The 14,159-nt window shown below is 37.7% G+C and overlaps 6 protein-coding genes across 6 annotated transcripts; 4 read left to right on the forward strand and 2 right to left on the reverse strand.

The window, feature by feature from the left end:
• Positions 1–2,718: 2,718 nt before the first annotated feature.
• Positions 2,719–3,879, forward strand: BCR41DRAFT_354623 (Calcipressin-domain-containing protein). Its single transcript, XM_022024340.1, has one exon. The coding sequence runs from the start codon at positions 2,895–2,897 to the stop codon at positions 3,654–3,656; it is 762 nt and encodes a 253-aa protein (XP_021880766.1). The 5' UTR covers positions 2,719–2,894; the 3' UTR covers positions 3,657–3,879.
• A 188-nt stretch (positions 3,880–4,067) lies between these two features.
• Positions 4,068–6,036, reverse strand: BCR41DRAFT_337147 (thioredoxin/protein disulfide isomerase). The gene is made up of 6 exons (XM_022022060.1): positions 5,879–6,036; positions 5,680–5,739; positions 5,545–5,556; positions 5,026–5,383; positions 4,817–4,863; positions 4,068–4,669 (listed from the first exon to the last, which is right to left on the reverse strand). The coding sequence occupies exons 1-6, from the start codon at positions 5,984–5,986 to the stop codon at positions 4,124–4,126; spliced, it is 1,131 nt and encodes a 376-aa protein (XP_021880767.1). The 5' UTR covers positions 5,987–6,036; the 3' UTR covers positions 4,068–4,123.
• Positions 6,037–6,195: 159 nt separating this feature from the next.
• Positions 6,196–8,443, forward strand: BCR41DRAFT_422541 (quinon protein alcohol dehydrogenase-like superfamily). The gene is made up of 5 exons (XM_022030169.1): positions 6,196–6,714; positions 6,819–6,958; positions 7,071–7,161; positions 7,309–7,475; positions 7,589–8,443. The coding sequence occupies exons 1-5, from the start codon at positions 6,211–6,213 to the stop codon at positions 8,424–8,426; spliced, it is 1,740 nt and encodes a 579-aa protein (XP_021880768.1). The 5' UTR covers positions 6,196–6,210; the 3' UTR covers positions 8,427–8,443.
• A 1,449-nt stretch (positions 8,444–9,892) lies between these two features.
• Positions 9,893–11,985, forward strand: BCR41DRAFT_354626 (hypothetical protein). The gene is made up of 4 exons (XM_022024341.1): positions 9,893–10,022; positions 10,931–11,327; positions 11,576–11,615; positions 11,774–11,985. Exons 1-4 carry the CDS (start codon positions 9,961–9,963, stop codon positions 11,923–11,925), a joined length of 651 nt encoding a protein of 216 aa, XP_021880769.1. The 5' UTR covers positions 9,893–9,960; the 3' UTR covers positions 11,926–11,985.
• On the reverse strand, positions 11,763–12,504 carry BCR41DRAFT_83552 (hypothetical protein). The gene has a single exon (XM_022031042.1). The coding sequence runs from the start codon at positions 12,335–12,337 to the stop codon at positions 11,945–11,947; it is 393 nt and encodes a 130-aa protein (XP_021880770.1). The 5' UTR covers positions 12,338–12,504; the 3' UTR covers positions 11,763–11,944.
• Positions 12,505–12,544: 40 nt separating this feature from the next.
• On the forward strand, positions 12,545–14,057 carry BCR41DRAFT_354627 (TB2/DP1, HVA22 family-domain-containing protein). The gene is made up of 5 exons (XM_022024342.1): positions 12,545–12,657; positions 13,062–13,302; positions 13,405–13,416; positions 13,586–13,706; positions 13,827–14,057. Exons 1-5 carry the CDS (start codon positions 12,636–12,638, stop codon positions 13,971–13,973), a joined length of 543 nt encoding a protein of 180 aa, XP_021880771.1. The 5' UTR covers positions 12,545–12,635; the 3' UTR covers positions 13,974–14,057.
• Positions 14,058–14,159: the final 102 nt, after the last annotated feature.

A 14,159-nucleotide genomic window follows, 5' to 3' on the forward strand; every position in this document is an offset into this window, starting at 1 on the left:
GCTTTACTCATGTCTATTCATCAGTTTTTTATTTTTTATTTTTATTTTTTTTCCTTAAAGAAAAAGAAAAGTAACCTCACGCGAGCCCTTTTTTTTTTTTTTTTTTTTTTTTTTTTGCTTTCTTATTTGTCCCAATGATTCCCCTTTGTTTGTTACAGAAAAACTGATTACACTACATGAACCATTCAAAGCCCTTTCTCTTTTGTCTTTGTTTCCAAAAGGTTTTTTAGAAAGAAGGAAAAAAAGGAAAAGGAAAAGAAGAAAGTTCCAACTGCATCAGCACAACAAAAAAAAAAAAAAAAAAAAAAGCTTTGTTTTGAATCTAGAGCTCGATGCTATCTGCAAAGACTCAAAAGACTTGCATGTCCATCCGTCTAGACCCTAATTATATATTTTGCTAAACCTCCAAACATTCAGGGCCATGGATGGACATTGGAAAAGGGACACATGTAACAGTATAAATTTATAAAAATAATACCAATCAACTTTTAGAGAAATTTCCACAAAGAACATCATGTTTTCCAACCAAGGTGGCATGTGCGGCATCTCTTGGTCAATTTTCATTGTCGAGATCTTTAATTGAGCCAAACAGAACGGTCTCTTTCTTTAATAGCATTTACATACTCTATACATAATAAATGCGCAATGCGCAATAAAAGGTGCTTGGTATATATAAATATATAAATATATATAAATATATATATATAAGCCAAGATCGAACAATCAGAATTCGACGAGTTGTTTTCGTTTCTTTTTTATTTTTTTATTTTTATTTTTTTATTTTATTTTTGCAAAGTCGAGTGTTTGCTTCGTGAGGTGGATGTGGGTGGACATTTAAAAAGGGAGAAAAAGGATTCATCATTATAGTTTTGCACTCCAAGATCGTAGAGACTAGATCTTGTAACTTGGTGCTGCGTCAGCATTCCTATTGTACATGTATCTCCTTCGTCATTGCTCTTTTTATTTTATTTTATTTTTTTTTTATTGCCATGAACATGTACGCCAAATAGTTTACCCCGAAATCGGATTACTGTCAGTGTATAGAAGCTTCTAAGGTAGTCTAAGAGTATAAATGTGATGTGGCCACACATATATTTTTATTTTATTTTTATTTTTTATTTAATACTAGTCTACGTACTCTACAAATGCCTTTCTGAATAGAAGTGGCAAAGGTGTCACAAGAAAAAAAGACAAAAGGGCGGCGACAAAGAAAAAAAAAAAAAAAAAAAAAAAAAACGTGTAAATGCACATGTACATGTACTATAAAGGAAAAGAAAAATCAGGGACCAAGATAATGAGAGCAGAAGGACAGCCTTGTTTAGCAAATGACCCAAAAGAGAGCAAAAAAAAAAAAAGAAAAAAGAAAAAAGAAAAAAAAAAAGGAGAGGAGAGAAGAGAAGTCTAAGAAAACGTGGAAGGCTTCTTTGAATCTGAACCCAAAAGAAAAAGGCCAAGACATCAAGATGACATGACATTGTATATTGTGTATATAAACATATACATATACATTTATACACTGTATAATGATTCATCTACTCTGGGCTATACATAGTCGTAGAAAAGTAGACGAAGATAACACGCGATTTTTTCTTTTCTTTTTTTTCTTTTTTTTTTTTTTTTTTTTAAAAAAAAAAAAAAGAAAGAAAGAATGTGTGTGTGCCTGTAATTGCTTAAAGGCTTTTTTGCATACTATGTCTTCACAACATTAAGGATACGGGTGTATGTGAATAGAAAAAGTCACGGGTACAAGTGTTTCTAGCAAGACAGCTGTGATAGAGAGCATTGGCATATATAACATGTAATAGTAATATAACATGGCTATGATATGGAATGACCATGACCATGACCATGACCATGAGAAATGGAAGATTCTTCTCAGGAGCATAATGGTTTGATGTAATACAGTACAGGTGGATATCAAAATGCCTCTCGATCGAAGCACTTCGATGGAAGGGACACATCGAATTTCTTTTGTTATTTTGGTCTGCATAGAATTCTGGTTGTTTGTGTTGTCAGCATAGAATTCTGTAGCAGACACACGTACAAAATCAATGCAGAATCGTAATACGTGCTTGTAATAAATATATAAATATATTTATACCCACTGAGATATGTACACGCTAATTTTTATTTATTTTATTGTTTTATTTCATATTTGACCATTTAATGACTTTAATTGTGGGTGTGGGGTGCATCAATATTACATATCAAAATCATCTTGAATCGGCCATGTTGGCTATGTTCTTCCCTAATAGAAACCTCTTTTTTTTAAAGGCAGTAAGACATTTGAATGAGGGAATGTCTAGATGATATATGATACAATGTAATATATATTATACTATATAATAGCAGTTATAGCCATCATTTTATTCAAAAAAGAAAGAAAGGAAAAAGAAAAAAAAAAAAAAAAGGCTTGTTGTTGTTTCGATAGACATGTTCTATTGTAATCAAAGGGAAAAAAGAAGGATAGAAGAGTGTTGCAAAGTACATATGCATGTGCATGTTGTGCGAATGAGAATGAGCTCTTTGGCCGAGTCCTTTTTTTTTCTTTTTTTTCCATTGGATTTTTTTTAGCCGTGCGCAAAAAAAAAAAAAAAAAAGAACGTTTCTGTGCCTTCTGAATCGAAACAAAAACTCTGAAATGTGTGAAATGGTCTGAGATGGTGTGAAAATATAAAAAGGATACAGAACAAACCATAAAAAACTTTTTCTCCATCACACAACTCTTTTTTTTATTTAAATCTAACCTCTTCTTTCTTCTTCTTCTTCTTCTTCTTCTTCTTCTTCTTCTTCTTCACTCACTGACCTCTTCTTCTTCTTCTCAATCTAACCCTCAACATCTTTTCATCCTTACATACCCTTACATACAATAACAAAGATAACCGCCCTTCATCATGTCGTCCTCTCCTTCTTCCTCCCCTACACTCCCAACCAATACCTTGATCATCACCGATCTTGAGAACCATCACTTTGAACAGTCCTTCCTCGACAACCTCCGCGCACAGACCGAGCTCTTTGGCAAAGTCTGCTTCTTCTCCCCCATCAAATCCTTCCACCGTGTCTTTGTTGTCTATCACTCGGTCTTTGACGCCCAAAGAGCAAAGGCCCTGTTGCACAACACCCGTTTCAAGGACATCACCCTCCGCGTCTACTTTGGTCAACACACCGAATTGACCATCGATCCCGAGAAGTACTACCTTCACCTGCCCGACCTGGCCAAGGCCCACGCCGACAAGGGTGCCAGACACCTCTCCCCTCCCGGATCCCCCCCAGTCGGATATGTGGATGAGGAAGAGATGCAAACCATTGACGAGTTCTCGCTCGAACAACACATTACCGCAGCCTTCTCATCCTCTTCTTCAAACACATCCACATCCACCTCCACATCCACATCCACAGAAGCACAGATCTCTGTTGCTCCTGCAGTCTCCATCGCTGCTGCACCAGCATCTTCTTCTGATGCCACAGAGAACGGTAAAGTCCCTTTGCAGATCAACAAGCTCCGTATCGACACTCTCCTGACTCCATTCTCCCAAGCCTCTGCTTGCTCTCCCCGGTCTCCTTTGACCCCAACGCGTCTGGCCTTCTCCCCTGCCAAGGGTTCTCAAGGCGAACAGCCCTTCATCACTATCCAGGACTGGGGTGTCTGTGCCTGAATGCCTGAAATATGAAATATGACACAGCCCAGAGATTGTCAACCCAAGCCTTTTACTCTTGCCCTTTGTCCTTTCTTTGTCGGCTTTTTATATCCCTCTAATTCCCTTCTCTTCATATACACTCATTGGTTTGATTTGATTTGATTTGCTTTTTTTATTTTTTTTTTATATCAATCTTGTACTATAGACACCAATAAACTACTAAAGCATTACTTTCTATCCGATATCATAAACCGATCATCTTTTTTTTTTTTTTTTTTTTTTTTTTAAAACAAATCAGTTAGAGGTAAATCATCTTTTATTCAAAAACTCTCCATGTCTCCATACTAAAATGTGGTTATAAGGGCAGATACATAAATATGCCTTTAAAACTTTACAGTTAAAGCGGATAACAGGATAAGCTTAATTGAGGTGGAGAAAGAAGGGCAAAAAAAAAAATAAAAATAAAAAAAAAAAAGTGCTTGTTTCTACAGCTCATCCTTATCCTTGCCTTCAGCAGATGATTTGCCGATGAAAAGAGAAATGATGTTGTGGCGGATTATAAAGTCATCAAGACGGTTACGATTGACAGACTTGTTCTTGATAATCTTGTACAGACGAGCTGCCTCAGTCTCTGCGTAGTTGGCAGTCGCCAATGCCTTCTCAAAGAACCGGCTGTAATACTTTGCGCTCAAGTCCTTCTTGTCTCCCGTAGCACCCAATTTCTCGGCCAGCTTGATGGCCTGCTCACTGATCTTCTTCTTCTCCTTGCTGGCTGCCTTCACGAATTTCTCTACAAGCTCATCCAACGAGCCAATCCGACCAGCCTCAGGTCTCAAAAGTCCACCAGCCGCACGTTGAGTGCCAGTCTTTTGGTTGATGAAATCAACAAAGTCCTGCTCGCTACGACCACCAGTGTAGTCCTCAACAGTTCCATCCGCAGCAAAGAATTTGATCGTTGGGTAACCCTTCACCCCGTACTTTTCAGCAACAGCAGTCTCCACTGTCGCATCCACATTGGCAATCACAACAGTCTGTTTTCAATAATAATAATGACAACAACAACAACAACAAAAAAAATTTTAGTCTCTGATCGATTGTACTCGTTCTACATTTAGTGTAATCCCCTTTTAGTTCTCGCAGAAATAAAAAAAAAAAAAAAAAAAAAAAAAAATCCTTACGTCTTTATCGTTGAGGAAATCCTGAGCGACCTTTTCATAGGTAGGAGCTATCAACAAAAAAAAAAAAAAAAAAAAAAAAAAAATTGGTTATTATGAACAACGCTCGAGATTTCAAGATTGTGACGATCGAAACATCCAAGGAAGGGGGCATCTTGATATCCAAATAGCTCATAAAGCTAATGAATACTAGTTCATTCATTCATTCTTACCCAAGTTCTTGCAATGTCCGCACCAAGGTGCATAAAATTCAACCAGTGTGTTTCTCTTGCTCTGCAAAACCTCCTTATCAAACGTAGCATCAGTGAGAACAGTGACAGCAGGAACGGCCTTGACAATCGATGACTTGACACCCGTCTTCTGGGTGACGAACGAAGCCAACGCATCCAAGTCACGTCCACCCTTGTAATCCTCTGGATCGCCTTCCACACCCTTGGGGAACCACTTGATCGTAGGGAAACCTTTGATATCATAGCGAGATCCAAGCTCGCGGTGAGCATCTGCATCCACCTTGGCAATCAGCACTTTATCTTGCTTGTCACTGAATGCCTGTCCAAGTTCCTCATATGTCTATGGCATATTTTTTTTTTTTTTTTTTTTTTTTAAAAAAAAAAGGACGACTTGTGAATCATCTAACCTTTTCCTTTCCTTCTTATTATATAAAAAGTGATGTATTGTATCTACTATTAGATAATGCAGATATCAGAACGGATCAAGGACTATGCACTTACAGGAGCAAGGGCCTAAAGCAAATAAGTAAATGGAAGAGTGACACGTATGCGATAAATTAGCGTTAGAAATCTTTCTAGCCTGTTGAAATTAATAATCAGATAATTCTGATACACACGTAAAATGAGCTGTCATACCTTGCAGTGGCCACACCAGGGAGCATAGAATTCAACAAGAGCAGGCTTGGAGCCAATGGTCTAGATGCAGATGTAAGAACAAAAAAAAAAAAAAAAAAAAAAAAAGAAAAGAAAAGAAAACGCGCTTCAGGATCTTTGGACCAGACGGTTGTGTTATGTGTATAGGCTCAAACCAAATGAAAATATAAAGGTGGTTTACCTTATCAAAGTCTGAGGGTGTAAGTGCAAGCACACTGTCGGCAGTAACAGTGGCAATGAAGGACATCATAGTGGCAATAACGCCAAAGAGGATCTTCTTTCCCAACATTTTTTTTTTTTTTTCAAGTCTGAAGGAAATGAAATGGAAATGGAAACAGGAGAAAAAAAAAAAAAAAAAAAAAAAGAATGATGAGAGAATTCAACAAACTAATTCCCTTATTATATACCATTATTAAACAGTGTATGACAAGATTTATGGCGGCTTTGTTTTATGGAAAAATTAATGTCATGAGTTTCTCCATTCAGCACTTTTGACAACATACATTGTCTACAATGTGGCATAAAGGGAAGGGAAAGAGGCACTATCGCCCTTCTCCGGGCACCCCTGAAAATAATAGCAGCAACCAAACTGGCAGCAATAATGACAATATTAACAATAGTAATAAAAACAGTAGCAGCAGCAGCAGCAGCAGCGGCAATAATGCAGAAAGAAGTCGACCTCATTCAAAGCATGGGGTCATGAGCAGTGATCTGTCCATGAATTCTAGTAGTGCAAAGAAACGAGCAAGGAAAAACAACGATTATGGCAAATATCATCGCCAACAACTGTATCATAGTCAGGCTAATAGTAATCATAACAACCATAACAACCATAACAACAGTGAGCAGACATCTTCAACAGCGCCTGCATCTGAATCAACGGCGGCTGTCAGAGAAATCCCAGGATTTTACTATGACCCTGAAAAGAAAAAGTACTTCAAGATCACAGCAAACCATGTTTTTGGTAGCCAACATCCATTTAGTCAGCAAAGCATCAAAGAGAAGACAATACAAAAAGTAATTTTTTTTTTTTTTTTTTTTTTTTTTTTACAATGTCACTGCTGCACTATCTTTATCGTATTGAAGTAAATATATTAATATTTATCCTCAACTTTTTCTAGCCAGTACTTGATCCAATTCGAAAGCCAATATTTAAGAGGTTCCAGTCATCAGCCTCAATCTTTTATCAATATGGTCGTCTTGACCGGTTCTTGTGCGATCGTGAACTGGGAAAAGCAGGCAATCCGCGGAGACAACTTTGGTAACATCTTTAAAAATGAAAATGTTTCTTTCGAACCAGCTCTCTCGCCATTGGAGCTATACTTTTTTCTTTTACTTTACTCATACTCGACATTTCTTCTTATATCGTTCAGTGAAGTGCACTCTATATTAGCAAGACAGTGGCGAAAGGAACATCAGGCGATATGGACCCCTGTACCGGACGTGAGATACACGCAATTACAAGTAAATATCTATTCGGGATTTGCCCTTTTTTTTTTTTTTTTTTTTTTTTTTTTTTTGCTTAAAAGTTCTATCAAGCAGAGGGGATCAAATCAATTTCAACTTTATTGATGATGAAGTTACTTCGTTCTTTCATCATATTCTTTTAAGCTGGATGAGACGCGCCAGGACCTGTACTTGGGTACATCTCAAGGGCAGCTTTGGCGATACTCTATCGAGACATCGCGAATACTTAATAACCCTCAATGGGAGATGATTAGCCCCGGTGATTCGTCCGAACTGACGTCTTTCCATTTAACTCCGGATGACTATATAGTGTAAGGAAGCTCAATCATTGTCTTCACTCACAATACCACAATACTATGTGATCATTACTCATGTCGGAAGAGCTTATTAGGTCTATGTTAACTAACCAGTCCTTTCAATCTAGGACGACACATTTGGGATACATGGAGCGATCGGGGACATTAAAAATCTACAAGATATCTCGAAACAATAACAATGACGGCGACGTTAGCGACACATGGCGCTCCCTGAATTTTGCTGCGGGATTCACCCCTCGGAAATCCAACGTTCGAGCTAGTGATGTAGCCGGCAACAAGATAGTCATCAGCTTGGATCAACAAATCTATCATTTGGAGGGAGGGTGGAAAGCAGAAGCAAGGCCGATGGTCGGACATTATCTTTGGACGGGTAGCGATGTATTTTCTATTGTAATTGATCCACCAGAGAGACGGAATCTTGTATATGCAGGGTGCAGGAATGGGGCTGTCCGGGTCTTCGATTTGAACCGGCCTGGACTTTTTTCCTCTGCTAAGGAGGCTAACAAAGTGAAGCGAACTGTGTCGTTATGGACAGGGATTGGACATGAGGATTCGTCGGTTCATTCGATGAAGCGCCTTTCAGACTACCAACTGGTCACAGCTGCCATGAACGGAGAGATGTTTATGTGGGACACTCGTTTTATTACAGGTTCAAAAGTAAAAGAGAGAGCAAGAGCAGACACGTTTGCCAAACCGATGTTTGAGTTTCGTGGCCCGATAGTCAATCATTTCTCAAAGACACCGATTGATCTCAATAAGGAAGGAACGCTTTTGGCTTCAGGGAATATCAATGGTCAGTTGTCTCTATGGTCGACAAGTACAGGCGAAAGGGTACGGGACCTCGATGTTGGCGGGCAGGTTGAAAGTCTAAAGTTTTCGACGAAGCAGCCAGGAATCTGGACGGCTGTTGGTGATCAGTTACAGCATTGGAGTTTAAACACATGATCTTGTAACGATGTGGCTTTTTTTTTTTTTTTTTTTTTTTTCCAAAATAAAAGAACGATAGAAGCGACAAAATGCTTTTTTTTTTTTTCTTCATGCCTCGACTACCGAGTAAGGATAATATAGACCCCTTGTGGAATATCAAGGAGTGAAATTTCAACCTAATATTTGGAAAGGGCGCTACGAGCTGAATCCGACCAAAGCACTGTTGACTACTGTTTCCTTGTTGAATGCTCTCGCCGCTTGACAATGGTCTAATCTGGGATGTGTTGATTTCTTCATTTCTTTTTTTTTTTTTTAAAAAAAAAAGAGAGGAACGACCTGAATGGACAATTTATTGTCGGGTTCAAACTGTTTCTTGAGGATTGAAGCACTCTGAATGATGAGAGGCCACAGGCACAGAGAGTTGGAGGAGATGGTGGACCGGTGAGGTTGTTCGGCCAGTCCTTTATTATATCATATATATATATATATACCTTTATTACTTTATTATCATATATATACACTATTACTTTATTATAATTATTATTATCATTCTCTGGAAGGAGAAAATGTAATAATAAAAAGATGAGTGCGTATGTGCATGTGTGTTGAATGTGTTGAATGAATCGACCTTCTTGATCTGTTTGAATTCTCAACAGTGATGAAACCTTTTTTTTTTTTTTTTTTTTCTTGCAAGGGCATTCTTTGACATGACATGTCAATATGATATATGCTTTGAGCCATGTGATCTTCCTCAGGTCATCAGGTATCAAGGTTTTTGGAATAAGGAACCATACACCATAACCACAACCACACCATTAAAAAAAAAAAAAAAAAAAAAAAAAAAGACTTGATATTTCACATTAATGCATCTCTTAATTTTAAAATGTTGAAACTAGTATTTAAAAAAAAAAAAAAAAAAAAAAAAAAAAAAAAAAGACATGTTGTTTAGTTCTGTGAATTCATGATGAAGCAAATAGTGAAGTGGTCGCTGTCAAACTGTCAATGATGACACGAAGATACGATAGATGACCTCAAAGAAAAAAAAAAATAGTAAATAAAACAGCATAGAATAAAACATACCTGTACTTGCCATGACTCTGGTGCACTTTACAGCATAATCTTTCAGTAATGAAGTGTTGTTCCTTGGGTAGTAAGAAGAGTTGAAAAGAAAGAAGGGTGAACATTTTTACATGTCTTTTTGACAAAGAGCAAAAAAGCAAAAGAAGAAAAAAAAAAAGCAGAAAAATCATCGCAGTGAATAAACAAATGGAATCACTGGGTGGCTGTGTGGTGTTTGAGTGCACATTAATTGTTGAGTATAAATTTCGGTGGGTGAGTGCATGGTTGCTTTTTTCTTTTCCTCTCTTTCTTTCCTTTCTCTCTTTCTCTCATTGACAACTCCACCACCACTGATTCATTACATCCATCTCTTTCTCTTCTTTTTTCTTTCTTTTCTTCTTCTTTCTCCTCCTCTCTTTTTTTTTTTTTTTTTTTTCTTCTTTCTTTCTTTCTCTCTCACTTTATTTTCGTCAACACATTCTCTCCGAGCATCATGGAAGACAACAACGCTCAGAACATGCCCATCAACTGCGCCAATGGTTGTGGTTTTTATGGGTAAGCATCATTTGGAAGAAGAAAAAAAAAAAAAAAAAAAAAAAAAAAAGTCTTATTGTTTTCATGAACACACAGACTCTCTCCTTTTTCTTCCTTCTTCCCCTACCCCTCCTCCCCCCGCCTTCCCCCAAATCCTCAACGCAAACAATACTGCAAAGCAGGCTCTCCCCTATTCTTTTCCTATCCTCTCTGATAAGAGAATGGGTGGTGCCCTGTCGTGTGGCTCCTAAATCATTTTATACACGCGCTTACTCGTGTGGTCAATCTCCCCGTTGTTTTGCCTATCCTACCCCCTTGGACACTTGTCTCCCTTTTTTTTTTTTTTTTTTTTTTACTTTTTTGTTTTTGCTGGCCATGACATGACATGTTGGTTAATTGCTTGCAAATGCATGCTCATGTAGCTTGAAGGAATTCCCTTCATTGCGAGCATCAAACCAAAAAAAAAAAAAAAAAAAAAAAAAAAATTTGTTCAACTGCGGTAGAGCTTTGGAAAATATCTTTGCCACATTTTCACTTTCTCGCATTGTCTTTGGTTCTTCCTTTTCGGATTTTTCTCTCTCCGTCAGAGCTCTCTGCTCTGCATATATTCGCTTCATCGCAACCACAGATTACAAGATGTTATGGACTTGGTTATTGTTACTCTGACTTGAGCCAACAGAAAGTCAAAAAAAAGAAAAAAAAAAAAAAAAAAAAAGGCGCTTGCGCGTTCTGACTTATTGTGATAAGTCATGTTTCTGATGGAGACCGGTTGGTCACATTTCCAGAGATAGTCTATTCCTATGTCAACGCAAGAAGGAAAATGCCTGGAGCAATCCTTTTTTTTTTTATTTTTTTTTTTTTATTGCTCTCATTCACTCACAATCAAACTAACTGATACATGATTTTGTTCTCGTTGTGAACACGAATAGAAACCCCATCAATAACAACCTGTGCTCAAAGTGTTTCAAGGAACTGAGCCAGAAGAATGGAGCACTTCAGGTCGACAATAACAACACTGCCACCGCAGCATCATCCTCTACAGTCCTTTCAGAGAAACCTACCCAATCTTCTACACCCACTGTAGCTGCAACGCCAGCACCGACTAGTGCAACAACACCCACATCTACAACCCCCGTCGCTTCATCTGGTCCTGCTACTCCCTTGCCCTCAACACCCACACCTGAGATTGCTCGGATCTCAACACCCACTCCCGAAAGTGGGGCAAGCACACCAACGTCTATTGCCTCTGAAACAATGGAGGGGCTTGCACCAGGCGAACGCCCTCCTCAGGTCAACAAGGGTCGGTGCTATCTTTGTCGTGCAAAGGTACAATCATTATCCACATTGTGATCGTGGCGATTTTTAAAAGAGAAAGAAGAGAGAAAACCCAGAGAGGCAGAGAGTAAACCACACTTTTGGACGAATGGCCTTGGTTTTAGAGGATAGAGCCACACATGCATGTTTGTGTATCTCACAAACTTGGCTGGACCAATCTAACGTCTTTTTTTTTTTTTTTTTTTTTTTTTTTTTTTTTTCCCTTCCTTCAATAATTTGCTCCGCATCGTCTTTTTTAGATCCCTCTTGCTAAACAGGCCATCAATAAATGTCGATGTGGTAAGTATTCGATTTCCAGAACAGAGGATAAAAATTATGTGGAGAGTTGTAACACATTGATCAAATGATATTATTTCCATGCATGCCCTGTCTTTCTTTGTACTCATGGGGTCAGGTCCTAACTCGATGATTGGTACATCTTGAAAAATTGTTCATAGAATTCGTTTTCTGCGATACACACAAGGCCTCCACGAAACATGATTGTGACTTTGACTTTGCAAAGATGGGCAAGGATCAACTTAGTCGAGCAAACCCCAAGTTGAACGATAAACCCAAAGGTGGAAGGAGCTTCACTCGTATCCAGGATTAAGATAGCCTCTTTGACAGTGTCACAGCATATTTCGCAGACGATAATGATAGTAAAAAGCACAAAAAAAAAAAAAAAAAAAAAAAAAACACGGAGCCACAACCAAGTGAACCAGTGTCGGAACAGTTATAGCAAACAGCATGTCGGTTTCCAATTTGCCGATCGTACCCTTTTTATTCTTTTTTTTCCCCCCCTCCTTATTATCTATCCTACCGATTACTTTAGTTTTGTAGGAAATCATGTTTCTGTATTCTGATTTACATCTTTGCCATCGAGCGTCGTCTTTGTTCCTTTTGGTTTGGTGAGTGTGTCCTTTTGTTGTCAACGATAATAGCCATGCTATTGTGATAGTACCGAGGATAACTATCAAGACATGGGTAAAAATGGAATCTTGTTGAGCATTATGAGTAGTCATTGTTTATGGCGAGATTGTTCATTGATGATGTGCATTATTTTTATAATTGCGTTGTGTGTTGTGGTGGGTGAATGATGTGGAAAAAAAAAAAAAAAAAAAAAAAAAACGTGCTTGTTCCTAGTCCAAGCATCTGTTCGAGTGCACGGGATCTGAAAGAAAAATGCAAGCGGTTTTTTTTTTTTTTTTTTTTTTTTTTCCCTTCATCTTCTTCCCCCCCAACGCACCCTTTGCTGTTTCTTTCTCCTCTTTCTTTTTCCTATCGCTACGACATTCGCATATTCATTGGACATTAGACACGATGGAGAATATTCAAGCAAAAGGTAAAGGATAATAAAATATTTGGAGTACGTGTTCAGCATAGGTTTTATTGTTCAAATGAATCTCATTCATCTGAAACAAAAAGAATCTTTTAAATTATGAGCATCCTTATTCATCTCTGAATTGAGATGATGCAAAAAAAAAAAAAGCAAGTGCTTTTTTATTATTATTATTATTACTCTCATTATTCCTTATTCTTATCTCAATTGCGCTGTACTTGCATTGTACTTGAGAGTTTTTCATTCATGAATTGGCGCGTACTCTTCGGCTCGTGTATATATATATATATATTTATATTTTTGTTAACATCTATACTGTTTTCTTTTTCTCACATGCTATCTCTTCCTCTTATCTCTCTTTTTAATTTTTTTATTTTTTTATTGTGAATTGGTTGTGTTCCATATAGTTCGTTACTACCAAGCCAACTTGGACAAAGAGCTTAGTAAATATCCACAGCTGAACCAGTTCCAGGCAGCGACTGGAGTGCCCAAGACGTATCTTGTGGTCGGTGCAGGTTCATTGGTGGCAGTGTTGATCTTCTTCAACTTTGCAGGAAAATTGCTCTCGAACTTGTTGGGATGGGTTTATCCTGCATACAGGTCATTCAAAGCATTGGAGACTCCCATGGTCGATGATGATAAGCAATGGTATGCATAAAAAAAAGAAAGTATACATATACTTGGCAAACGGTGACGCTTTAAGAAAAAAAAAAAAAAGCTAACTTCAATTGTATTTTTTGCTTGGAATAGGTTGACGTATTGGTAAGCAGAATATACCGCCATCCGGGAATTGAATTGAATGCGACAAACTTTATATATAATATATATATCTATAATGATGCTTTGGATAATATGCTTACTGCGGACTGAACCGTACACTCATTTTTTTTTTTTTTTCCTGTTTCTGTCTCTCGTTTTGTTGTATGTTTAGGACTGTGTATGGCTTTGTCTCGATCTTGGAGTCCTTCACTGATATCTTGTTGTACTGGTTCCCATTCTACTTCTTCATCAAGACAGTGTTCCTTTTGTGGCTCATGCTTCCTACCTTCAATGTAAAGTTTTTTTTTTTTTTTTTTTTTTTTAGTTTAGTTTTTAATTGTCGTTGCTGTTGAGAGAGACGAAATCTTGTTGAAACTCAATGTTCCGAAATTGCTTTATATCTTTTATTTTAGGGCGCTGCCACTATCTACGTCAGAGTCTTGCGTCCTTTTTTGATTCAGCACCGTGGAAACATTGATGGTACACTCAGAAACGTCAAGTCCAAGGTCTCTGCTGTTGCCGCAGAGCTTGATGGTAGCACTTCTGGCGCTGCTCAATAAGTGAAAGAAAAAAAAAACTCTTCCTTTCTTCTTCTTCCTTCCTCCTTCCTCCTTCCTCCTTCCTTTTTTTTTTTATTTATTTTTCATGTACAATCTGGATCCTTATTAAAAGTCATTCCGATTGTATTTATTGCTAGGCTGGATGATTAAAAATAAATTAAATAAACAAATGCATGTTTGAACGTT

This window comes from Lobosporangium transversale, assembly GCF_002105155.1.
Source record: "Lobosporangium transversale strain NRRL 3116 chromosome Unknown BCR41scaffold_21, whole genome shotgun sequence".
Lineage (NCBI taxonomy): Eukaryota > Fungi > Mortierellomycota > Mortierellomycetes > Mortierellales > Mortierellaceae > Lobosporangium > Lobosporangium transversale.